The following is a 24,565-nucleotide window of genomic DNA, read 5'->3' as shown; positions in this document are numbered from 1 at the left end:
CCAGATGGGGAGGGCAACAGTACAATAGAGACTTTGGTGGTTCTTTTAAAAGCACCATGCTTGAAGGGGTATGCCAGTGAGAGTATTCATGTGTGCATGCACTTCTGGTACACTTTGGTGAGGGATTCCAGAGGTGCCAAGATGCAAAATGTGGATCCCAGGATCCCTAAGCCATCGGAAGCCTTTACTGCAAATTTGCTAGCTGATCTCTTTGCACAGTTTATAGTCTGCCTTCAGCAAAAGCTAGTAGACACTTGTTGGATTTAAATTTTTATTTACAGCCAAATTACTCTTGAGGTGTTCAGAACACACAAGAGGTATATAAGCCTCTCTTCCTGACGGCTGCTTTTCTTTAGCTGCCCCCAAAGGAGAGATTATGAACTGTTTCAGAAATTATGTCTTTAGGTTCCCCTGAATTGTATTTGGAATATTGCTTTATATACATATAATCTATTTTATGATTGTCATATCTCTACACTTTTAAAATGAAGTTAATGTAATTTGTAACCATCAAAAATAAAGTTATCCTGTTACTCTATCTGCCTCTTGTGTTGGTGGAAGTGTTCCTGGCTGAGGAAAGTTTGCAGCTGGCAAACCATCTATGCCTCTGATTTTCCCCCAAACATTCCCACGGGGCATCAAATGAATTGAGCCTAAGGGCAGCATGGAATATTAAGGCCCAGCCCATCCTTGTGAGTGCAAGCAATTAAATAGTGGCACCAAGGACTGGGTTTGGGGAAGACAATTTTCCCACAGGACAGGGAGTGCACAATGGTGTTGGGATGACACAATTGTGCATTTTATTTCTATTAGTTTGGTTATTTCTATTAGTAGTAAAGTGTGCTAACTCTTATCTGGGAGAACCAGGTTTGATTCCCCACTCCACTTGCACCTGCTGGAATGGCCTTGGGTCAGCCATTGCTCTGGTAGAGATGTCCTTGAAAGGGCAGCTTTTGGAGAGCTCTCTCAGCCCCACCCACCTCACAGGGTGTCTGTTGTGGGTGAGGGGGAGAAGGTAAAGGAGATTGTAAGCCAATCTGAGACTGAGATTCAGAGTGGAGGGTGGGATATAAATTCAATGTTGTCTTCTTCTTACATTGTAATATATAACAAAATAATTCTACAACTCATGGCCCGGTTGCTAACAGGCCATGGACCTTTAAGACCAAAAAGTGGCCCAGGGACCTCTGAATTAGAAGGCCTCTATTAGCCTGGTTTGAGGATCTAGAGCAAGGGTGTCAAGCATGCCCTTCAGGGGCCGAATCAGGCCCCTGGAGGGCTCCTATCAGGCCCCCGAGCAACTGGCCGTCGTCTGCTTCCTTCTCCCTCTCGTTTCTTTCTGCATCACAGTTTGCTTTGCAAGGCTTGCTCAATTGCACAGAAGCTACAGAGCAAAACCTCTGTTGTCTCCATTGGCTGAGGCTCCTCCATTGGGGAGGAAGAGGGGACAGCAGTTTGTTTTTTCCAGTCTATCTTAATCGTACAGCAGAGCTAAGCCAAGCCTCTCTTCCTTCCTTCTCCTGGTCCCCTGGGGAGGGATGGAAAGAGCCAGAGCTTCCTTTGCCCAGTTCCCTGGATCCCAGGGGAGACATACAAAGAAAGCACATTTAAGACCAAAAAGTGCTAATGTTGAAAGCATGTTTTAAGTTTTTTTAAAAAAAATTGTGTTCATCTGCATCCTTTACAAAGTTTATCTCTCTGCTACCTAATATTAAATAGGTATACACATGGCCCGGCCCAACAAGGTCTCATTTGTCAGATCTGGCCCTCAGAACAAATGAGTTTGACACCCCTGCTATAGAGGTTTTCTGCTGGTTCCATCTCTCCTTTTGGAAGTCACAGAAGAGGGAGTCCTCCTTAGCGTGTCAAGATGGCCAAGAAACCTACATAGTCCCATTTGTGCTTGCACAGAAGCCTCAGCAGTGCAGCACCGGTAGGCAGGGAACAGGCTGAAATGGGAAACCCACTTTCAAAGCTTCACCTTCTTACTGCACCCATTTTGGAAGGGGGAGTCATGATTCTGAGTTTTAAGAAATCCAGCACGGCACAAAAAACTTCACAGGAAAGGCTGCCCACTTTGGATCGAGTTCAATCTGTAATAGCTATAGGAACTCAAGACTTTGCCTGGCCAAAGGGACTTTTTATGTGGAAACTCCTGATGCTTTGTAAATACACCCCCACACCCTCCCCAGTCCCTCTCCAAAATCCATGGCCGCCGACTATACTAGGCCGGGGCACCGGGGGGGGGGGGGGGTTGGATTTTTCAGGCACAGACTAAGAAGAAAAACACAAGAAATAGTTTCAGTGGGTTTCAGGTTTTATTAAACTTACATCACATCCGGGGGAAAACCCTTGAGATTTTAACAATGAGAATTTTTTTCCTTTTTTGAAGCCCGAGATCTCCTCAGTGCAGCTGCAGGAACCGGCCTGTTCCCGGAGAAGCAGGAGCTGAGAGAGGTGGCGGCAGCAGCAGCAGCGTCTCTGCCCAGTCCCCACAGGCACAGACCAGCCCCCCCAGGGGCCTAGAAACGAAGGGTGCCCAGGAAACAGGGCTTCAACTTGGCTCCCCTCTGCCTCTGCCAGCAAGGACAGAACACGACATGCACCCCAGGAGAGAGGAGGGGGGGCCTCAGGACATCCCATAAGGAATCCTGTCAGTAAGACGCAAAAGCTCAAGAAATGCTTCCTTGCGCAGATGAGCCTCAGCAAGGCTTGGGGGGGGGGGGGGGCGCTGATAAAACCATTCCTTGAGAGCTGCAATGAGGCTCTTGTAAACTTGCTGCTTCACATGCCTCAATCAAAGCCAGCTGGGCCCAGCAGGGAAGGCGGCTGCTCTCACCTTGTGAGGGCCCTTCCCTCAGCCTCAAGGGCCTCCGCCAAGTAGCAGGACAGGGCCAGAGCTCTCCCACCTCCTTTGCAGAAATGCCTCGCATTCAGAACCCAGCCCTGTTCCAAATGGCTGCCCCATTTTATCAGCCTCAGGCATCCTTGTGTTCAAAAGGGCTTCCCTGCACAGGCTCTGCGATGTAGACGTAATCAAGACTACAGATCGGCATCATTTGGCTTTCACCAGAGAGCTCCCGCGTTGATGGCGTCAGTCACTCTCCCAGGAGCTGGAAAGAGGGCTTCCCGCCCCCTCCTGGGGGTCATGACAGCCCCCCAGTCCTCTCCTTGCTTTAACGTCTTGGCAAGCACAGCTGAGGAAGGGACCTTAAGCCAAAAGGCGCTCCAAAGCAACGCCCAAGAGCCCTTGGAGGAGGCTCTGTCTTGCACTTCATTTGTCTATAAGTAAGGAAACACTCACTCATTGGGAAGCCCGCCCCCAAACACACAAGAGAACTGATGAGAGCAGCCTTTTCTGGGGGGGGGGGGGAGATCAAAGCAGGCATTTTACAGATGTTTGGAACACAGAAGCTGTTCATTTAAAAATAAATTCTGTAGGGCTGCAGAACCAGCTTGGACTGGTGACAACAACAGAGAAGATGCAAATATGCGCTGAAGGCATCAGAGAACCAGTCAGTTTCAAGCCGGCTCCGCTCACATGAAGAGGACAAAAACGTGCCATGCCCAGAGGAGTGAGAGAGCACCCCACCCTCCCGTGGGCACAAATACTGCCAGAGACAGAGAAGACAGTGGCTCTTCGGGGCTCCAGGCCCCCTGCCGTTCATGCTAGCAAGAGCACCAGAGTAAGAAGAGCCACCCAGGTCTCAAACCACCAACCAACGAATCACACGCGATTATTCTAATGGGGAGCGAGAGACGAGATGTTTGAGACTGAAGGGGAAGAAACATGACCTAAGATACACCTCTAGAAAGGCATGGATCGCCCCGCCCCCCCCCCCCCCATTCACACAGTGGGGCTGACTCCAGATTAGCGCAGTCACAGCTGACTGGACTTCAGTCTCACTCGTCCAAATTTCAGAATATTGCCCCCCCAGCCAAAACAAAAAGAGGGAGGACAAAACAAAGCCAAATTAGAAACCATAAAAAATATAACCTTAGAAATAAATAAATCATGTATTTTATAAACATATGTACAAATCCACAGTAGAAGGCAACTTTTATGCAAAGGAAGTATCTCTCTCTCTCTCTCTCAACACTGTACAGATAATTTACACCCTTCAGGAGAAGAGGCTGGACAGGCCAGAAGGGTCTGAGTGCTTCTCCTTAGTGGACGGACAGTGCTTTCCCCGCCCCCCTCCGGGGAGAGAGAACAGGATGTGCTTGGCCAGGAACCGAGTCCCCCCCTTGCAAAGGAAGGCTTGGCCTGGCAGACCCATAAAGGGGGGTTGACTCAGGAGAGCAGAGGAGGCCAAAGGGGGGGGGGGGCTGTCTACCTTGCCTGCCTCCGGGCCGCAAGAGGAGGAGACACCAGGGCCACAGCACCCCCGCCCCCTCCAAACATGCTCCTCCCCACCGTGATGCAGAACGGGAATCGGTTAGCCATTCTGCATTTTACCCTAGAAGCCCCTTCCCCAATTAGTAAAGGGAGGGGTGAAATATTTAAAAAGTGAGGCAGAGTTGAAAACAGGCTCCCCGGCTGAAGGAGACAGAGGTTAAGGCAACTGGAGCCCCGCAGTCAACACAGAATGCAGGATGGCTTTGCAGGGTCTTGGCCAGCACCATCTCACCCTTGCTGGCTCCATCAGCACCAAAGGCACAAACTGTGCAACGAACTCCCTTCCCCACCCCGTCATCCTTGGTCTGGGCTTCTCTCTTGCCACGTGTGACATGAGACAAAGGAGTCAAGTGCAAAGACACCGAGACAGACACGTCACGAGGAGGGCTCAAACAAAGGAACACCAAGTGCAGGGGAGAGGGGAGGAGCAGGACCTGAGCAAGAGACAGTCTCTGGAGTTCTTTTGCCTTTGGCCCCAGTGAGTGAACCTTTGTTGTGGCAGCACTGGCACAGGTGGGATCACTTCAGCAGCTTCTGCTGCTGCTCCTTGGGCTTGGCTTTGAAGGCCCTGCCGAGGGGAGGGTCCGTTTCCCAGCTTGCTCCACAGCTGCCTGTTGGTTCTTGGAGTGCAGCGAGGGGGAGGGGCAGAAGGGCCAGCCCCCACCAGAGGCTCCTGAGGTTGGCTGCCTCCCCTTCCCACACAGGAGGACCAAGAACCCCCTCCCCCTGCTGCTGCTCAGTTTATAAAGAAGCCTCAGATGTAGCAGCAGCAGGAGGCCTCATCAGCATCTTTGTCGACAAAAATAAATATGCAAACACATAAAAACCCAACCTGGTCAGGACGACAAAGACCCCAGGTGAGCAAGGCACTGTCTGTGGGAGAGCAGCAGCAAGGGCTCCCTGGTCACTCCAGAAATGGTGGGGTGGCTCCGACAGCTGAGAGGGAACTGAAGCCAGAACTCAAAAGGTCTCTCTCTCTCGCTCTCTCTCCCAGTTAAGTGAGCAGCAAAGGCAGGTGAAGAGGGGAGCCGAAGGTTCACGCCGCGTCATCCTCTAGACTGACCATTTGTCTCTGTTCCAGAAGAAGATGGGAAAGGAGAGGTTAGTGGCCACACAGGCCTTGGGTGCAAAGCAGTGCCGACGCTCTCGCAAAGCTCGCCTTCAGCGCACCAGCTGCCCTACCCCAAAGGGTGTGAACAGGGCCCAGAAAACCCAGGCAAGGCTATTTCCTGAAAGGTGCTGCAGCAGCAATTTGGGTAAACTCGGCAGAATGGGAACGGCACAGCCAACTAGCATCTCATCGGAGACTAAGCAAGATGTGGACAGCTCCCTGTTCAGTTCAAAACCCCAAACCACATCTGGCTACGTGGAAAGGATTTAAAGGACACATCCATCGAAGGCTCACCCTGAAGTAGCTTCCTTTGCTCTCCGTAACTTTTGTCCAGTGAGTATTTTGTCACCCCCCCCCCCCCAGCTTTCCTCTGAGGGGAGGAGAGGATCTGTCAGCCTCTCCCTTCCTCCACGTTCCCCATCCCCCTTCTGGCACGGAGGGGAGGCTGAGAGTGGGGCAGAACCAAGGGAGCGGAAGCAGTTGCTTTCTGAAGTCCCTAACTTCAGAAGAACAACTCCTTGATTTCCTCCACTGAGCCAGAAAACTGGCCTCCTCACAGCCTTTCTTTGGAGGTCTGAAGGCGAATCCTCCTCGCGGCCTGGCTGGCTGCTGAGAGACCAGAAGTCTACAATGGAGCTCCTCGGAGGCGACAGGAGCGCTCTCTCGGAGGGTGTCATCCCAGGGAGGAAGCGGAGCCTTTTCAGCAGATTTCTGACTGTGGGACACGGCCAGCACCCAGCCCGAGGCTGCTCCTCCCTGGGGACAATGCTGGGAAACAAGCGCACACTGCACCATCAGCATCAAATGGCTCTTGTGACTAAATAGCAGGCTTGCTCACAAATAAGCTATACTTAAAAAGCAGTTACAAGCTTTGAGCTTTAAAAATCAGAAAATCTCACACAAAGATTCCCAGTTGTTCTGACTGCTGCAGCAGTCAAAAGACAGCTGAGTGGGAAGGCACTTCCTCCCCACCCCCTTCCTGAGTCTGTGTTGTGCCCCCTGGCCGAGGCCTTCCCAGGCCTAAAACCCTGGCTCCTGAGCTGCAGCTCTGCCCAGGCCCAAAGGCCAAGCACAGCAGCTGGGGCCTGCAGACAAAGCAGCGCAGCGAAGAAGGGCACGCGGGCCTCACTCTGCAGCCCTTCCTTGCCAGGGACAAACACAACCGGCGGGGGGGGGGGGGGGGGCGTAATTTGTTTTATGAGCAAAACAGCACACTTTGGGGGAGGGAGGCAACCCTGCAGTAGCACTTTAATGCTGCACTGCAAATACTCTCATCTCCTCAAAGGATGGCCACGTGCTTTTGTGGCAATGCTGCTTCACATCCAAAGACTGGCCATTCACTGCGAGGAGCCGCCACAAGGACTGTCCTGAAGGCCCTCTCCCTCGGACAGCAGCTTCACCCAGAACTCAAATGCAGCATCCCATCTTCACCTGGCAAAGGAACCGCCCCCCCCCAGGGGTCCTGACCACTTCTCTTTGCATGGGGGGAGGGGACGCCCTTCCAGGCCCCTTCCGGTCCCCCTCCCCACTTCGCTGAGGGTTCCCCGAGCCTTCTCAGACTTCAGCCGGCCTCAGCACCCCCCACCACTCACCGACGGGTACGTGTAGCCTTCCTGACTCCGACAGATGTGGACCTCGTCCTCGGTTGTTTTCTGATAGACAGGGTTATCAAAATTGATGCTGTTGGTATTCTTGAGGCGCCAGTTTTTCCAAACCAGAAAGAGCCCAAAGGAGATCAGGCTAAGCAGCACTGAAGAGAAACCCAAGAAGAGATGTCATTCAACCAACACTCAAAGCAACAGCTTGTTCCATTGCTAAATATACAAATCCTAGTAAAAATAAAATGTGCTTAATCTGTTGAAGAGCACTCCAACCAAGTGTAATAAACGTATCTGTCCCCATAAAGAGCAGCGCACCTCCCCTCCAGGTGACACAAAGGTCCATCTGGAGCAGAGGTCCCTCAGTGGCTCTTAGCCAGAGGGTCTGGCTGGACCTCTGTCTGAGGCAGGGATGCTTTGGGGGGGGGCAACACTGGGAGGGCTTCTAGGGTCCTGGCCCCTCTGGTGGACCTCTTGATGGAACCTGGGTTTTGGGCCACTGTGTAATGCAGTGTTGGACTGGGGGGGCCTGATCCAACATGGCTTCCCTTATATTCTCTCATGCTTTCCTTCCTCCTCTCAAGGGTTAATGGGCGTAATATATTTATATTTATGGATCACCCAGTCCTTGAGTTCACAGGGCTCTGGGTGATGTACAAGGACAAAATACGATATAAACATTATGAGAATCCAATAAAATCATTTGGCGTCATCTTAAAACCATTTCCAGATGCCCTGCAGGAGTCAACTTGTTTTAAGCCAGTTCCGGACTGTGTTGCTGCCTCGTGGGAAAAGGAAGGAGGCCGGAAGAAGGAAGAGACAAGGTGTGTGTGTGTGTGTGGGGGGGGTGCCAGCCATGATGGAGCCTGTCGCTGTCCTCACCCGAAGCCCCTGTGGAACTGCATTAGGCCCGCGGGAGGGAGGGTGTTTGGCAGAGGCTTCCACCCGGCCGGACACCTTTGGGGCTGGGGATTCCCAACAAGTTGTCCTCAGCGGAGCAGTCCCAAAGACAGAGATCCCTGGCCACTCACGGCCTTAAAGGTTGGCACCAAAACCTTGACCCTGATTCGGCACTCCACCGGAAGCCAGTGTAGCTGGCACAGCACAGGTGGAAGAGGCGCCGTCTGTGATTCGCACTGTGACATTCTGGGTCAGTTGGAGTATCGGGTTTGGCCTTCTTTGCTGGGGCTTGCTGCTAACTGGCTTCTTCGGCTGCCTGGCACCTGTAGCTCTTTCCCCCCTTGATGGAACAGGCCAGCTGAGATCTCCTTTGACAACAGGCCTCAGACTCTGCTTTGCAACTGCTGGATACAGAGACTGCGACACTGACAAGGGGCCTTGATTTTGGGCCGCCTTACAAAGAAGGGTGGGAAAGCTAGCTGTCTTGTGTTATGCATCACACAAAGTAAGACAATATTTGTTGGCTGTGTTCTTTCTTTTGTTAACTTCTGAAATAAACTTTTAACAAATGACCGCTGAGTACAAGGTGCGATATAAATCCAATATCACCTTCTTCTTAAACGTCCCCTCTCTCCCCCGGTCTCGTGCCCTTTCCCAGGGCGGGGGTCAGCCTGGGCCCAAGTGGAGGCCCAGACCAGCTGCTTACCCAGCGGAAGGACAACCGAGAGCGCCGTTCGGCCACCTTGTGTATCACCACCCGTTTCTGCAGCGATGCCATTTTGAGCTGGGGAAAGAGACAAAGCGCTTAAGATGGGAACAGCCGGGATGAAGCCCCCCCTCTCCCACTGAATCACTGCAACCCCCTCCGCCCCCACAGCAAGTTGTGCTTTGCTCAAGTGAGCTCTAAACCCACAGCTGGAACCACCCACAGCCTCAGCTCTTGTGACTCTTCTACGCCACTCCCTCCCCCGCCCAGTATGAGAGCCAGCCAAGGGCAGTGCTGGTCCCCATTCCTCCTCCTCCCCATGCAGCCCAGCTGGTGACCCGGAGCTAGCCCCAGCTCTCCCTCAGCCCCCCTCCCGCGGGGAGAGGAAGGGAAGGTGATTGGAAGCCCCTCCGGGTAGTGAAGGGTGGGGTATGACTCCTCCTCTTCCTCTAAACACCAGACCCCCCAGAGGGGCGAGAGCAGAGCAGGTCTGATAGGAGGCGAAGCCTTCCGGAGTCATCAGCCAACATTCCCAAAGGGAACCGAGGAGCAGGATGGGGAGGAGGGAACGGCTGGAGCAGAGCTTCTCACTCACCTTCCTGAGACAGGGTGACCACAGCTGGCGTGGTGCGTCCACTTGGCACAGTGGGGGCAGCAGGCAGGTGCCCGGGTCTGTACCTGGCTGCATCAGGGAGGTGTGGCATTACAGGACCGCTCGGCACGGTGGGGGCAGCAGGCAGGTGCCTGGCAGGATCCGTAGGGCGTGGCAATACAGGGGTGGTCCTCGTGGGAGGTGGCACAGTGGCTGGACCACCAGGGACCAGGTTATCTGTACAGGGCAAGAGAACAGCCATCAGTGTTTCAAGGCTGGGGCCGGAGGAGGTGCCTGACGGCTGCTGGAGCTGCCTGCCTGTACCTGTGGTGCAGCTCCTCATGTCTGGGCCCAGGTGCAGGCCATCGGGACAGGCACAGGTGTACTTGGCGGAGTGCAGAGTGATCTGCGGGGCAGGCAGACACAGGTACTGGCAGCCTCCATTCGGGCTGCCATTCTTCTCGCAGTGGTTGATGCCTGCAAATACAACGGGAGGGGAAGCGTCAAGAGCAGAGCTTGGGAGCTCACAGGTTGGCAAGCATGAAGAGCAGAGCTTGGTTGTCTCCAGCAGTGCCGAGAACAAAATGCTCAGCAGGGGAAGGAAACAAATACCTTTCGGCTGGCGCACATTGTGATAGAGAGTCATCGCATCAGGGGAAAACAGGTTCTCCGCCACTTTGATGATATCTGAGCCGGTGATGCGGTTGGCACTGAAAATGGCTTCGTTCTGCACGTCTGTCCAGAATACTTTATCCTGCAAAAGAATCCCAGCCCGAAAGTTCAGCTCAGAACCTTGCTATCTGCCAGCTCTTTCTTAATCCCCAGCCAATGAGAGAATCCCGTTTGGCAAAGAGGGGCACGTCTGGAATGAAGCCCACGTTGACTGAGGGAGGGAAGAAGCAACACCCAGAAGACCGCAACGCTGGACTCAGCAGGAAGGAGTCAGGCGTGGATGGGATTGCCTCTTCCCTGTGTGGTTTTATTGAAATCTACTCTATATGGCAGAGGAGGGAGACCTGTTGTCCACAGAGTCATGCTCTCCTCAGCTGTTCCTAACCTTCAACAGTGGGGAAAGCTGCAAGACAAGCTCATCCTCACTGCTGGAGCTACCACAATCTGTGCTCAAGCGCCTGTACAATTTGCCCTTCTGCCCAGGGGAACATCCTTCAGTTTGCGCTCACTCTAGAGAGAGCACACCCAGCAAGGGGAAGGAAAGGCAGGTGTGTTCAAAATGGCCCTGGACACGACAGGCACACATTCCTCCTCCTCCCCCTGGCGAGAACAGGAGGGCTGCTTTGGCAATGGCCAGAGGAAAGAAAGGCCAGAGAGCAGCATTCCCCATATCCCAGCTGCCATCTCTGGACAAGAAGTGCTGGACATCTGCCCCCGCTTGATGCAGCCGCCAGCTCTTCCTGAAGCTGCCTCACCTCAAAGACGGTGATGGCAAAGGGGTGGGCCAGCTTCTCCTCGTCCACCAGGATGGTCTTCCTGTTCTTCCCGTTCACATCAATGCTGGAGAGAGTGTGGAGCTTGGAGTCTACCCAGTAGAGGCGCTGGCTGGCCATATCTAAGGCGGCAGCAGAAAACAGGCACTGAGGAAGGAGGCTGCTGACCCACAAACCCATAGCAGCTACAGGTGGAAGGAGGATCAGCAAAAGGGCCAGGCAGATTCTCTTCCCTGACCTCAGGCATGAGCTGTTCCAGGCCAGGCGGGGAGCTGTGGTGCTGCCAAATGGCAGAGTTTGACAGTGATGTGCTGGAAGCATGCTGTGGAACATATACCCAGCTGCCAAAAGGGTGTTCTTGGCTCTTCCCCTCTGCTCCAAAGCCATCCCCTCCCTAAGGGGGCCAACTCATCGTTGCCTGGTCTGCACTTGCAGCTGCTCACCACAGAGCTAGTTCCCACGGGCCTCCCCTCCCCTCCCCCAGGAGAGATAATGGAGGTCACCCAGGATTGGGGCAGGGGTTGTTACATCCCTGGCCAAGGCACCATCTTTGCAGAAACATCTCAGAAATTAAACATAACAAAAACTGCCGGCTGCGCATTTTAAAAACCCCAAAGTGGAAAAGCAGTTCCTGCATCTGTGGAAACTGCAACACTCCTCCCCCCGCCAGCAATGCCCCCCCCCAGGAGAGAGAATGAAGTAGACCCAAGAGAGAAGGGGGGAGGGAAGAGGAAGCCAGGAAAGGACAGGCAGGACCCAGATAAACAGACAGACCGGGGGAGGGGGGCAGATTCCGGGCAAGGTCCCCCGCTCTGGTGCTGCCTTCCCCAACTGGCCTTCTCAAGAGGAGACGTCTTTGAACTCTCTTCTCATAAATCCCCCAAATGGTTGTTTTTTAAATAAAAATCTGACCCAAAAGTAGCCAAAGTTAGATAATCTTTCAAACACAGGAGAGCATGTCTAACCCTGTCTTGAGCCTGCACAACCGTCTTTGACCCACGAATACATGGATGGGCCTGCTCCTTCCTTCCTGGCTCTCTCCTCTCAAGCCAGTGAGGAAGGCGGCAGAGCAGTGCCTGGATTTGCAGCAGAAAAGTGAACAAAAGTCTGGATTTTTGTAACTTTTAGATGAGCAACAGAATGCCACCTGGAAAACCAGAAGATCCCAGTCCTGCCCCTCAGGTGGCATCATGCCCGCGTGAAGGTGCTTCCCCATGCCACAGGTGCTCCCCCCCCACAAGTCCAGATGCACTGCCGCAATGAGAGAAGGTGCAGAGACCGAGTTGCTGCTCAAAGGAGAGTTTTGTCATGAGCCTCACAACCTTTTCCAGCAGCAGAGGACCCCCCCCCCCCCCGTTGCTACCCAGGCTTACCCAGGGTGATGCCGTTGGGCCACTGGATGCCCTCCTTCACCAAGGCAAAACTGTCAACTCCATTCAGGCCGCTCTTGGCAATCTTAGCAGAGGATCCCCAGTCGGTCCAGTACATGAATCTGACAGGCAAGGGAAGGAGGAGGGAGATCAGCTGATGCCACTTCCCAGCTGGGCCCACCTTCTCGGGGCAGCAGCGGGTGGGGGTGGGGAGCTCCTGCTCTCTCGTTCCTCGTGGGGGGAGAACACACAAGGCAGGCGCCTTCCCTTCAGCCCCCCAGGGGTACCTACCCGTGCACCGGGTCCACCACAATGGCTCGTGGCTTGGCCCCCTCCTCCTGGATCAGGGTCTTCCTCTTCTGGCCTCCGGTGCTGGCAACAGAGATGGTGCCCAGGCGCGAGTCGGTCCAGTAGAGGAGGCCGTGCACCCAGTCCACCGCCAGGCCGCCTGGGTCCTGAAGGCCGCTCCTGATCACCGTGGAATGATGGGAGTGGTTGCCAGCCAGGTCGATTGGGGTGCTGTGCGGAAGGAAGGAAGGAAGCCGACCATGAGCTCCCGCCCCCTCCCACGGAGAGGCACCAGCAGCTGGGGCAGAGAACTAGCAACCAGCCAAAGAGACTGGGCCAGCTTTGCCACAGCAACTCATGAGCAGAAAAGCTCCCAATGCTAGTTTTAAATCCCCATCATCAGACACTCACCCCCAATTCCTCCTGCATAAATGGAGACCCAGGTTAGTTTAGAGCCCCTCACAAAGCCTGCAGGGGGGGCAAACATGGGACTTCTTCAGTGGGGCCCGCGGGATGCCCTTCCCCCTTGTGACATGGCTTGCCTGTTGCTTGGACCAGAGTCTTTTAGATGCCAGGCCACCCAGGCTTTTAACTAACAAAGCCAATCTTCTAAATATCTTTTTTTTTTAAAGCCTAACTATTTTGAGTCTCCTTTTAACGTTCTCATTTGTTTTGTGCAGTTTTTATGCACCTGACTCAGTTTCCAATTGTCAGATTTTACAGGCAGCACAGATGTTTTCTAAATGAAGGTCAGTTGCTTGTAACAGACCACTCTGAATCCAGAGGCGCGTTTACACTGCTTGCATTTACATTTGTTGGTAGCTGAGCTATGGGGGAATGGCCCAGGACAACTGAGATATCCACACATCTGTCAAGTGGACAGACCCATCCTCTTCCCTCCCCAGAGGTTAACGTGGGTTTGCAAGGTCCAAACCAAGCCTTCCCCCCTCCCCACCACCTGCCCCAGAACCGACAATCCCTGGCACTAAAGGATCACTTGATCCTACTGTCTGCACAAGCAGCAAAGACCCCACAGCCAGCTTACCTGTATATTTTCTTCTGAGAGAGGTCAGACCAGTAGACGACATTTTTGGCAATTTCCATGTCCAAAGCGACTGCATATTTGAGACGGGGTATCAGGCTGGTGTACTCGCTGCGATCCAGGGTCATCTTTCTGACTTCATGGCGGTTGGTGAAGAACAGGTATGCAATCGTGCCTGGAAATGCGGCGGGAGGAGAAGGGGGCGTTGGAAACTGCAGCACCTTTCAATTATCACACTCTCTTGGGCTAGAGAGAAGACAAGCACACTCCAGACCCCAATCGCCAACCCCGAGAAGGTCTGATATACACTCCACCGTGCTTGGCCTTCCCACAGCACAGGGTCAAATCTGGATGGGCCATTCTGCTGCCGCAGCAGGCTCTTCTCCTTCTCACCTTCCATCAGACGAGATTTTGCCTCACCTGGCAGCAGTTATTATTAGGGCATTTTCCTGTGCTGCTTTACGAGGCAGCAACTGCACGTGTGCCCAGCTGGCACCTCCTTCAGGTGGCAGGGAAAGCACAGGAGGGCAAGGCTTGGGAGCTGCTGCCCATGGCCCACTAGGCAGGGGAGACACTCTCCAGGCAGAAGGCAGCCAGTGCTAACGGTGGGCTGGAGGAATGGCAGGCAACCTGCCTCCCACCTTGTGAGGAGGACTGTGCACAGCAGGAAGGGAGTATAGATGGAGAGCTGGGTCCTCGGACCCTTTCAGTCACAGAAGAGCCACCTGGCTGGCTATACACTGCCTTTTTTGGAAACCCTGCCTCCTCCCAACATCATCTATGCTAGCCAGACTCCTCTCAGCGGGAAGGACACCTGCACAGAAAGCCTTTCGGTTCTGAGTCCTGCACGCAAGCATGGATGCACCTGGAATACTTATTACAAGGAACTGCACTCAGATATTGCACTCTACTATTTGGTTCTGTGGATTTATTCACACTGAATTTGAAATTCTAGACTCAGGATTTTAACCCTGAGCCCTCAAGAACAACTGAGCTAGAAAGATCAAAAGCTTACAATGTTTCATTTTGTAATTTACTGGCTTTGTATTATTTTAATTGCAAGTCATCTTGAGTCTTCTTGAAGACAGAGTACAAATGCTGTAAATTGAGCAACTACTCCTAGCAGTCCTTAGAATGCACCCAGGGCAGCTTCAGAGTCACACCCCAGAAGCAGGGAGGAAAGGAAAGGCTGCAAAGTCCAGCACAGCCACTTAAGAACATAAGAGAAGCCATGCTAATAGCCACTGATGGACCTCTGCTCCATATTTTTATCTAACCCCTTGCAGAAGGGAGGGAAGCCGCCCTGCCTGGGTGGCAACTAGACAGCTGCAGCTGCCATGACAGACCCCACCACCTCAGCTCCATCTGCTCTACGGGAGGCACAAGAGTGCAGAAAAGGAATCTTCTCCAGTCCAAACCAGAACCACAAGTTTTCTTAAGCAAGCACTCTGTGTGTGTGAGTCAGAGGCTTCGGGGGGCAGGGCTGGCACATCCCAGTCCGCCAGGGGAGAGGATATACTGAAACAGAGGCTGCCCCGCAGTGCCCCGCTCTTGGCTCATAGGATCCTAGAGTTGGAAGGGACCTCCAGGGCCATCTAGTCCAACCCCCTGCACAAGGCAGGAAACTCAAACCACTCCCCCTACATTCACAGGATCTTCATGGCTGTCAGATGGCCATCTAGCCTCTGTCTCAAAACCCCCAAGGAAGTCTCCAATAACAAGCAAAGGAGAAATCAAGAGTCTCTCCCCCCCCCGCCCCGGAAAGCCCCCACTAACCGTTGCCTGGTTGCCCCAAAGCCCTGCAGCATCACAAAACCCCAAACTTTATCTTCATTAGCATTTTAGATCACAGCATAATTTATACCTATAATTTTTAATTTTTTACTTAAGTTCATTGTTATTTGACTTGGATTAATGTATCCTTTTAACTTACCATTTGATTGTTTACTGTATCTCAATTTTACATGTCACTGTACAACCTTCTGGATCTTTTCAATAAAGTTTTAAACTTAAAACAAAAAACAAACACAAGCCCCTGAACGTACCGATGGCTTTGCAGGTCTTGGTGGCCGGGTCGACCTGATAGCCTTGCTGGCATTCACACTTGTAGCTGCCTTCCAGGTTGATGCAGATTTGGCTACAGGTATCAGGGCTGCGGCATTCATCAATATCTACAAATCCAAGACCATGTTACTTTGCACCTGATTAAGTGGTCCAGCTTACAGTTAAGGTTGTGAGTACTGATTGTCAACAAGTCTATGTTCTCCCACGACTAACCGTGCCAACTTGCCCGCCATCTAATTCTTCCCAGAGGTGATGCAAATGTCTCATATCTTGCTTTGCAGCACATTTTGCTCCTCCTCAGGCTTTATACCAATGGCCCCCACCGCCCCTCGCTCACACAGTGTTTCACCTGCCCTTTAACAGCTCACTCTCAGAAGGTGGGCCATGGCAGAGAACAAAACATTGGAGCGTATCTGGAGGTTTCTTCTCTTCCGTGGGGTGAAGTCATCCAAGCTGGTTAGGCCCCGCCTCCTCTCCCTCCCTCCCACTGTCTCATCCACTCTGGACCTGTCACTTTCCTCTAGGGCTCAAACACAACTCCAACCACCACGGCTTTCCAAACATTGGTTGATTCAATTGACATGCTGCCTCCTTAGAAACTATCGGAGGCAGTTTACTAAGTAAAAATAAAGGCAACCAAAAAAATAAAAGTAGGCCCCGGACAGGCCTTGTGGGAGAGGTGAGCTTCGAAGGCCAGGTGCAACTTTTGCAAAATGCTGCTTTGGGTCACCACCACCTGCCTCACCTCTGCAGGGCTTGGAACTGGGAGGGAGGTGGCAGCCCTTCAGGCACTCTTCCCCCCCCCCCCCACGAATGCCAGGCCCAGGCAGGAATCAGACCTTTCAGCTGCATCCCCAACCACCCAGCGGCCTGCAGCATCAGTGGATAGAGGGCACTCTCTCCTGCCCACAGACCTGCGCCTCCCACCACAGGCCAGGCTCCACAGGCCCTCCCTCCAGGCCTGCTCTGCTCAGCCTCTCCTGACTGGAGCGCCCCAGGCCTTCAAGTCCATCTCACGGCCTTGTTTCCCAGCAGGCACCAGACTTGGGGATGGTCAGGGACACACTCACCCCCCATTTACCTTCACATCTTCTCTGATCCACCAGCTGGAAGCCCTCCGGACACAGACATTCATACCCAATCTTCAGGTCATTGCAGATGTGAGAACAACCCCCTTTGTCGGCCAGGCATTCGTTGGTTCCTGCAGGCAGACACAACACAGGAGTCACACCAGGCTCCTCCTACAGAAAAGGCTTCTCTGTCTTCCCCGCTAATCAGGCAAGAGCTTCCAAGAAAGCAGACCAAGGGCCCTGCCCCGCAAAGTCATGACTAACAGCACTGAACCAGTGGCCATCAGTCCTTCCCACGACCTCCTGTCCTGTTGTGTGTGGAAGGACTGGCTCCCTCCACTTTGACAGGCACCTTTTGCAGCAGACAGCCAGGATCCCGCTGTAGAGCCCAGGGGACAGGTAGAGAAGCCACCCCCTCCCATCCCCCCCTGCAGGAAGCTGACAAGGAATCTCCCCCCACCCTGCATTCACTTTACAGAAGGCAAGAGCCCCCCCCGCCCCCCCAGTAGATGAGCCTTGTGTGTTCGGCATCCAGAACAGAAACCAAATGCCGTGCTTCTAATTCCCCATCACGGTTGGTGGGTTGGAGTCCTGGAAACAGCCGTCTCAGGGTGAGACAGAAGTATAGCTGGGCTGGCCCAGACCCTTCTAGTCCAGTCTCCTGTTCCAGATGCTTCCAACTAAAGCCCTCTTCTGCCTTCTCTGGGGAGAGGGGCAGCTTGCACACAGAGCATTTGGGTTCTTAAGTCCTGCACAGACATCTCAGCTCTTATGTCTAAAAGACCATGTCTGTGCAAGGGAGTTATTTCCCCCTCTGTTCTTTCCCTCCTTTCTAGAACAACATTTGCACTCAGATAGTCCAGAGTCCCGCCCCCCTCCAGAACGGCCCCTGCAACAATCCAGTCTGCCCACGCTAGCCTACCTTGTGGGCCTACTGGCAAGCTTTCTCCAAAAATGCTTTGGTCTCCATCCCGCACTCCAATTACTGCTTATCCTTTCCCCACCCTATTTGAATCCTGGAGTTGTGGAAGTCCACAACAATCCCTACTCCATTGCCACTTGGGAGTACTTGGATTGCCAGAAGTAGCTGGGCTGTGTTATTTCAAGACCACTTTGCCTGGCAAATTCCTGCAAGATTTTCCTAGAAAGTGCAGAGTCTGTACTAGCAAAGGTCTCTCTCTTGGCAGCAGTCAGGGTGCTGGGAGTGGAGAGGCTCAACCAGAGCTTCCTTAAGTGCAATAATATCCCCCCCAGGGGCTCCCTCAGAGTAGTCAGGATGACAACCAGGCATCCATGGCGACTCCCCAGTTCCCATGCTGGCCACCTAGGTGGGGTAGCTGACTCTGACTGAGAAAGCCAGGGCATTCCTGCTGTTGACACCTGCAGTAGAGGACCAACCGCACTGTTCTTACAGGTCCCTGGGACACTGAGAGGCAGTGGAAACTTCTAGCGGGAAGGTTCAGCACACCCCCCATAACGCTTCAAACAAGCAAAGCAACACAGCAGCTGGTAGCGGCGGCCCTTGAGCAAAAGGATGGAATTTAATTCTTACGGCACTCCTTGACCGGCTCGTCCGACCAGTCGCTGCAGTCTCTCTGCGAGTTGCAGACCTTGTCCATCGAGATGCACTCCCCAGAATGGCATTTGAAGGAGTTGGTTCCTTCACAGGTTGTCACTGTTACAAAAAAAGGGGGAACATTCTTCATTCAGCATCACACTTTGGACCATTTCACATTTCACTGCCCTGTGGATTCTGTTAAAGGCACAGAAGGCTGTGAACCATGAGCAGCTGGGCCTTAACGTCCTCACTCCTGCAAGCTTTGACTAGTCTCAGAGGCCAGCAGCGAAGGAGGAAGTGAGGTTGGATGCCTGAAGCCAAGGCGCGCTCTCTCCTCTACTTGCCCTCCAAGTCCCACCCCCCACCCCCATTGCTTTGAAGTCTGGCAAATATTTGGATTGAGCAGAGACTGTCTGGAAATGTATCTGGTCACAAACTGCTGCTTGGAAGTTCATGCCAACTGACTTGCCACAAACTTGAATTCGAGAACAACTGTTGTTAGCACTGAGCCTGTTAGGGGAGGGCGGGATATAAAACTGATAAACAAACAAACAATAACCCACCCATATTTGTATGGTTTGTATGTATTAAGTGTTGCTAAGTGAATACAACAAATGGTACAATTTCTACAAAAAGTAGAATACTCAACAGTAGACAAAATACTGGAACATATCTTGACTGCACTAGTATGTTTAACCTACAGCTGTTGTCATTGTTGTTCTTACAAGGTAAACTTAAAGAAAAAAAGATCGGAGGAGCAGCTCAGCCAGAGCAGAAGTCAGCCCAGCCTTCTCCTCCTTACCGTTGACACAGCCAACCTCGTCGCTCAGGTCTTTGCAGTCGTTCTCCTTGTTGCACTGCCGGCTTCCGTGGATGCATGTCCCGTCATCGCAGCGAAATTCATCCGGGCGGCAGGTGGCTTTCACTACAGAGAAAGACTTTTCAGAGAAATACCTCCAGGCTGATATACAGCTCAGCTCGATTCAAGTGCATGGCTGGGCTCGTGGAATGCACTTACCCCTCCCTCATCCCCCAGCCCACTCCTGCTATCTTGGCCTACAAGAGAGGAAAGACTCAAGCCCCACTCTTGCTACGGCTGTCACGCCAGCCTTCCCTCCCCAGAAGCGTACCACAGTCGGCCTCATCTGACTTGTCCCGACAGTCGAAGCTGCCATCGCATTTCCAGCGCTGGTGGATGCACTCTCCGCTCCCACAGTGGAATTCCAGCGGGGAGCAAGGCCGGGTCTTCTGGGCCCCTCCTCCGCAGTGCTCCGGCCACTCGTCTGAGCCGTCCTTGCAGTCAGCGTCCTGGTCGCAGGCCCACAGCTTGGGGATGCAGGCGGAGTCGTTGCACCGGAACATTTCCGAGTGGCAGGTGGGGGCTGGACAGTGGGCTTCGTCACTCCTGTCCCCGCAGTCATCCTCTTGATCGCAGACAAAATCCTTAGCGACACAATTCCCATTCTGGCACTGGAACTCGCTGGCTGCGCAGCTCTTAGGGGCTGTACACAAGTCAATCAAAGAAAAATGATTACACTGGAACACTGGCCAGGGGCTTTTCGTTTTCTGCGGGAAATTTTTAATTTTTGTTCCATAACATTAGCCATAAATTAAAGTCTCCATAAAATCCAAGTTTTAAAAATCAACTGTATATATACCTCCCAAGCTGTGCACATCCCATCAAAACCAAAACTGAAGTTCTTCTATCTGTGTCTCTTCTCCTCTAGCAGCAGGGAGCTTGAAATCACTAACCTGCTATGAAGCTACCTGGGCAGGCCAAGAAAGAGGCGCCCTCCTCGTGAGGTGAGGGAGGGGCATGCCCACAACCTGCTAGCCAGGAGGCCCTGTGGCTGGGCTGCAAGCACTCGGTTTGGCAGCAGCTCTTCCCTTCCATGTTCTTCTTAAATTTAACTAAGAGCACACAATGCTGTCCTAGATGCAAGGCTTTGGACTTTTCAAAAAATGGTAAAACACGCTTCATTTGCTTATTTTCCTTGTCAAGTATTTCAGCTCAAATATTTGACACTACTGGGACATAAAACATGGGGTACTTAAAAATCAATGAGTTTGCTAAATACAGATCAGAGTGAAGTATTTGGTTGAGGACAGCGACAGCTCAGCATGCTGTCTGGTCCTCTCATACACTCCATTCTCTGCAACCCACCCCAACCCCAGGACAGGAGGCTGGAAAATCCAGAATTTTTTCTCTCCATTCTGGAGTGGATTGTATGATTAATGTATTTATTATGCATTTTACTGAAAGATTTTAACTTTTAGCTTTTTATTATTATGTTCTTTTAGCTATAAGCTGCTCTAAGACCCGCTTGCAAGGAAAGGCAACCGAAAAAAAATCTAATACAAATAACAAGCTAAAACCAATCACACTGTATTTAAGGCACTGGTAACTTGCCGAAGGATTTTCCAATTGTTATTTTTCTGAGAAACCCACATCACTTGGTATGCAGCTAAAGCAATCCACATACCCCCTCCACAACAAGGGTTTATGGTAAGACCACGGGGGGGGGGGGAGAGAAATAGCCTCAAGGAACAAATTAGCATTGTTCACCACTTTGGGGTCAGGCAGCAATTTGTCTCCAGGCCAGGGATCCTGGAGGGGGGGGGTTGGGAGGGGGGCATCTTCTGGGCATGGAGCAGGTGTCACTGGGGGTGGGGGTTAGGTATTTGTGAACTTCCTGCATTATGCAGGGGTTGGACTAGATGACCCAGGAGGTCCCTTTTAACTCTACGATTCAAAGCGCATCTACAATGACCTGCTCAACCAGCTTCACCTCGCCTGGGGATGAGGACCAAACTGCCCTTTCAAGAACAACTCCTGCCAGAGCTATGGCTGAGCCAAGGCCATTCCAGCAGCTGCAAGTGGAGGAGTGGGGAATCAAACCCAGTTCTCCCAGATAAGAGTCCGCACACTTAACCACTACACCAAACTGGCTCACCACAAGGTCTCACCCCCGGACTCCGAATGCACATATTCTATAGAAGAAGCCTACAGGCATCTGGTCCCACAGTATTCCAACTTCTGACACTCCCCCCTCCTCCATTCTAGAGAGTAGCACAGCACTTCTTTAGTCCAACTTACGACAGTTCTCTTCATCCGATCCATTTTCACAGTCCGCTTGCGAGTCACACACCCAGGACATGTCAATGCAACGATTTATGCGGCCCCCACAGCTGAACTGCCCCGGATCACAAGTCACAGATCCTGAGAAGACAAACGCAACGCTAAAAGGCCACAAGAGCTGGATTAGTGCCCCGTGCTGGTTGTTGCACTAACAGCACCTGGTGCTCTGAGCCAACACTCTAGCGGAGAACACCTGCCAGCCATCCGTTTCAGCTGCTCAATTTCCTCCTCTGGGCCAGTTAGTGTGATGCAGCAACCAAAAGCACTTGGGCAGGGAGGGGAAGAGAGAAAGCACAAGATTCAGACTGGGGAAAAGCAAAGTTGCCCACAGCGGCTGGTCTGTGTGGCCCCTTGGGCACAGACCTGCAACCGGCTCCTGCTTCTGACACGGGATCTGCCTGACTCACAGAAGCTTACGGAAAAACTTGTTCTCAGTCTACAAGGAGCTCCGGGATTTCTGTTTCATTTAATTTAGCACCCCAGATCTCTTCAGATCTCGGTTTATTTTAGTTAAAACATGGTACCTTGCTTTCCCTTCCTTAAGAGTCAAGATTGTTCCTATGCCAAGGACTCAGAATACATAAATTGAGACGGGTTCCCCTGAAACATCACTGGGAAGCAGCCACTCTACCTGGCAGGCCAGGCGCAGGAGAGAGCTCTGGCTGTCCTCATGCCACTGCAAAACTGTGGCACCACAACGAGCACTGGCCAGAGCTATACCAACACCTTACCGCCTATGTCTGTAAGACTGTTTACTGTGCTAATCCTGTTTCATAATGTCTGCTTTTATATTATTTTAATTCTGTTGTTTACTGTTGTAAGCAGCCCTGAGCCTGGGATAGGCTGGGACATAAATCTAAAAATTAAATACGGCATCCTGCCACACCTGGCAGTCATCACACAGACCACGACATATTTGAAGGCAGGTGCCCTCCGGCTCTTGGAGGGAGACCCCAGCTTTCTAGTAGACCTCCCCCCTTGTGCCTGGAAGCAGGAGAGAAATTAACAACATCACTCCGCAGGTCTTTCTCAAGGACCTGATCAATGCAGCCGTTTCCTGCCCAGTCATCCTCTTCCCTCGGACTGGCACCTGACATCCTGTTTCTTCCCCACCAGATGGCGGACTTACTGAGCGCGCGGCTGCTACTGCTTCACAAACTGCTACCGTTCTGCACCAGCAAATGGGCACGGGGAGAGGGGAAGCAGGTTAGTTAACTTACTGCAGGCCTCCTGGGATTCATCTGAGCCATCCCGGCACTCTGCCTTGCCGTCACAAATCCACTTGTAAGGGATGCATTCGCCAGTCCGACACTGGAACTCGTTCCGCTCACACTTCTCCACACCTGCCGGCAGAGAGGCCACAGCGTCAGCCCCCATCTCATCACTCCTCTCGCTCCAGAGGCAGAGCGGAGTTCAACTCAACTGCATGGCAGCTTTCCCCATGCAGGCATTCTCTGCAACAGGGGCACGTGCTGCTAGTATGACTTTTAGAAGGCATGGCAGGCACACTATACCACTTACGGCTATGTCAGAACATGAGCAATCTTTTGGGTAGAGTAGACCTCATATCAACGAAGGCTACGCATAGAAAGGAATCTAAACCTCTTGGGAATACGCTGCTCAAACAGCTTTATTTTCATTCCTTCTTAGACTTCACAAATCTATATTTGGGAACTGCATTAATATGCATCTTGGTACCTCTAAATTAGCCCTCTTGGGTAGATTGCAAGGTTAAGCTAAAACAAGGGTGGCTAAACTGACTGGGGAGCCACATGTGGCTTTTCCACACATTTGTGTGGCTCCTGAAGCCCTCACCACCTTGTCAGCCAGCTTGGAGAACACATTTAAAGTTGCTTTCTTTCCACCTCCTCCCCATCTATTTTTACTCTGTTCTTATCTTGAGGCTCTCGAACATCTGATGTTTATACTATATGGCTCTTACATTAAGCATGTTTGGCCACCCCTGACCTAAAATAATCAACAGAAGCTCCTAGAGCCCCATAAGACTGGGCCTCTTGCTCATGGAGTGAGTCTAAGTACTAAGTTGAAGTTGAATCCGGCGAAGACTGAGGTCCTTTGCGTGGGCCGCGGCGGACCAGGAGGGGAGATCACCCTACCGGATTTTGACGGTGCGCCACTGATACCAGTGCGCAGGGTCAAGAGCCTGGGAGTGCTACTGGAATCCTCTTTATCGATGGAGGCCCAGATAGCTGCCACTGCTAGATCCGCCTTCTTCCATCTTAAGAGGGCGAGGCAGTTGGCTCCCTTCCTGGAACGCAGCGACCTAGCAACTGTGATCCACGCAACGGTTACCTCGAGATTGGACTACTGCAATGCCCTCTACATGGGGCTGCCCTTGTACCGAACACGGAAACTCCAGTTAGTGCAGAACGCGGCGGCCAGGCTGTTGGTGGGACTACCTCGGTGGGAACACGTACAGCCTGGGCTGCGGGACCTACACTGGCTGCCGGTTGTGTACCGTGTTCGCTACAAGGTGCTGGTTATTACCTTTAAAGCCCTACATGGCCGAGGACCTGCCTACCTTAGGGACCGCCTCTCCCCATATGTTCCCCAGGGAGCACTGAGATCTAGCTCTCAAAATCTTTTAAAAATCCCTGGGCCAAGAGAGGCTAGACTGAAGACAACTAGGGAGCAAGCCTTTTCAGCAATGGCCCCTCGATGGTGGAACCAACTTCCAGAGATGGTGCAAGCCCTGCAGGACCTGAATCAGTTCCGCAGGGCTTGCAAAACCTTTCTCTTTCAGCTTAGTTTAAGTTAGAACCTGGCTAAACCAACCTGTAGCCATCTAGCCATCTTATGTATGATTGTGATCTATAGCACCTTATAGTACCTGTTTTTATCTATTTTAATTAACTTATGTAGTTGAATTGTATTTTTAAAACTCCTGTTTACATTGTATTTTATCCAAATCATGGTATTCCATGTCTGTGAGCCGCCCTGAGCCCGCCTTTGGCGGGGGAGGGCGGGATAGAAAAATAAATTTACTTTACTTTACTAAGTCTAGTACTTATTTACACAACCCTTCTTTATATGAGGACACAGCTTCATACTACAGAATTACAATGGATTACCCCTATTCCATAAGATACCTTTGATCTATGCTGTATTTTCTTCACTAAAGCTATTAAATAACATTTTTAAAAAAAAAATCTACCTTAAACGTTTAAAATCATCTTATTTTGTGTGGTGCTTTTTACCTACCCTGTCTAGCACCAAAGCCTCATTAATGAAATGGGAAATGAAGCTTCTGGAGAAAGGGAGG

General features: G+C 52.1%; 1 protein-coding gene across 1 annotated transcript; it reads right to left on the bottom strand.

Moving 5' to 3' along the window:
* Positions 1–3,993: 3,993 nt before the first annotated feature.
* LDLR (low density lipoprotein receptor) lies at positions 3,994–22,659 on the bottom strand. The gene is made up of 17 exons (XM_060253222.1): positions 22,503–22,659; positions 21,241–21,363; positions 19,274–19,645; positions 18,946–19,068; positions 18,138–18,260; positions 16,597–16,716; positions 15,497–15,622; positions 13,455–13,626; positions 12,413–12,640; positions 12,125–12,243; positions 10,734–10,873; positions 9,919–10,060; positions 9,631–9,783; positions 9,310–9,543; positions 8,715–8,792; positions 7,103–7,260; positions 3,994–5,471 (listed from the first exon to the last, which is right to left on the bottom strand). Exons 1-17 carry the CDS (start codon positions 22,657–22,659, stop codon positions 5,436–5,438), a joined length of 2,604 nt encoding a protein of 867 aa, XP_060109205.1. The 3' UTR covers positions 3,994–5,435.
* Between the last annotated feature and the right edge of the window lie 1,906 nt (positions 22,660–24,565).

Source organism: Heteronotia binoei, chromosome 13 (genome assembly GCF_032191835.1).
Source record: "Heteronotia binoei isolate CCM8104 ecotype False Entrance Well chromosome 13, APGP_CSIRO_Hbin_v1, whole genome shotgun sequence".
NCBI lineage: Eukaryota > Metazoa > Chordata > Lepidosauria > Squamata > Gekkonidae > Heteronotia > Heteronotia binoei.
The sequence above is the reverse complement of the archived record's forward strand: the minus strand, read 5'-3'. Positions and strand labels throughout refer to the sequence as shown.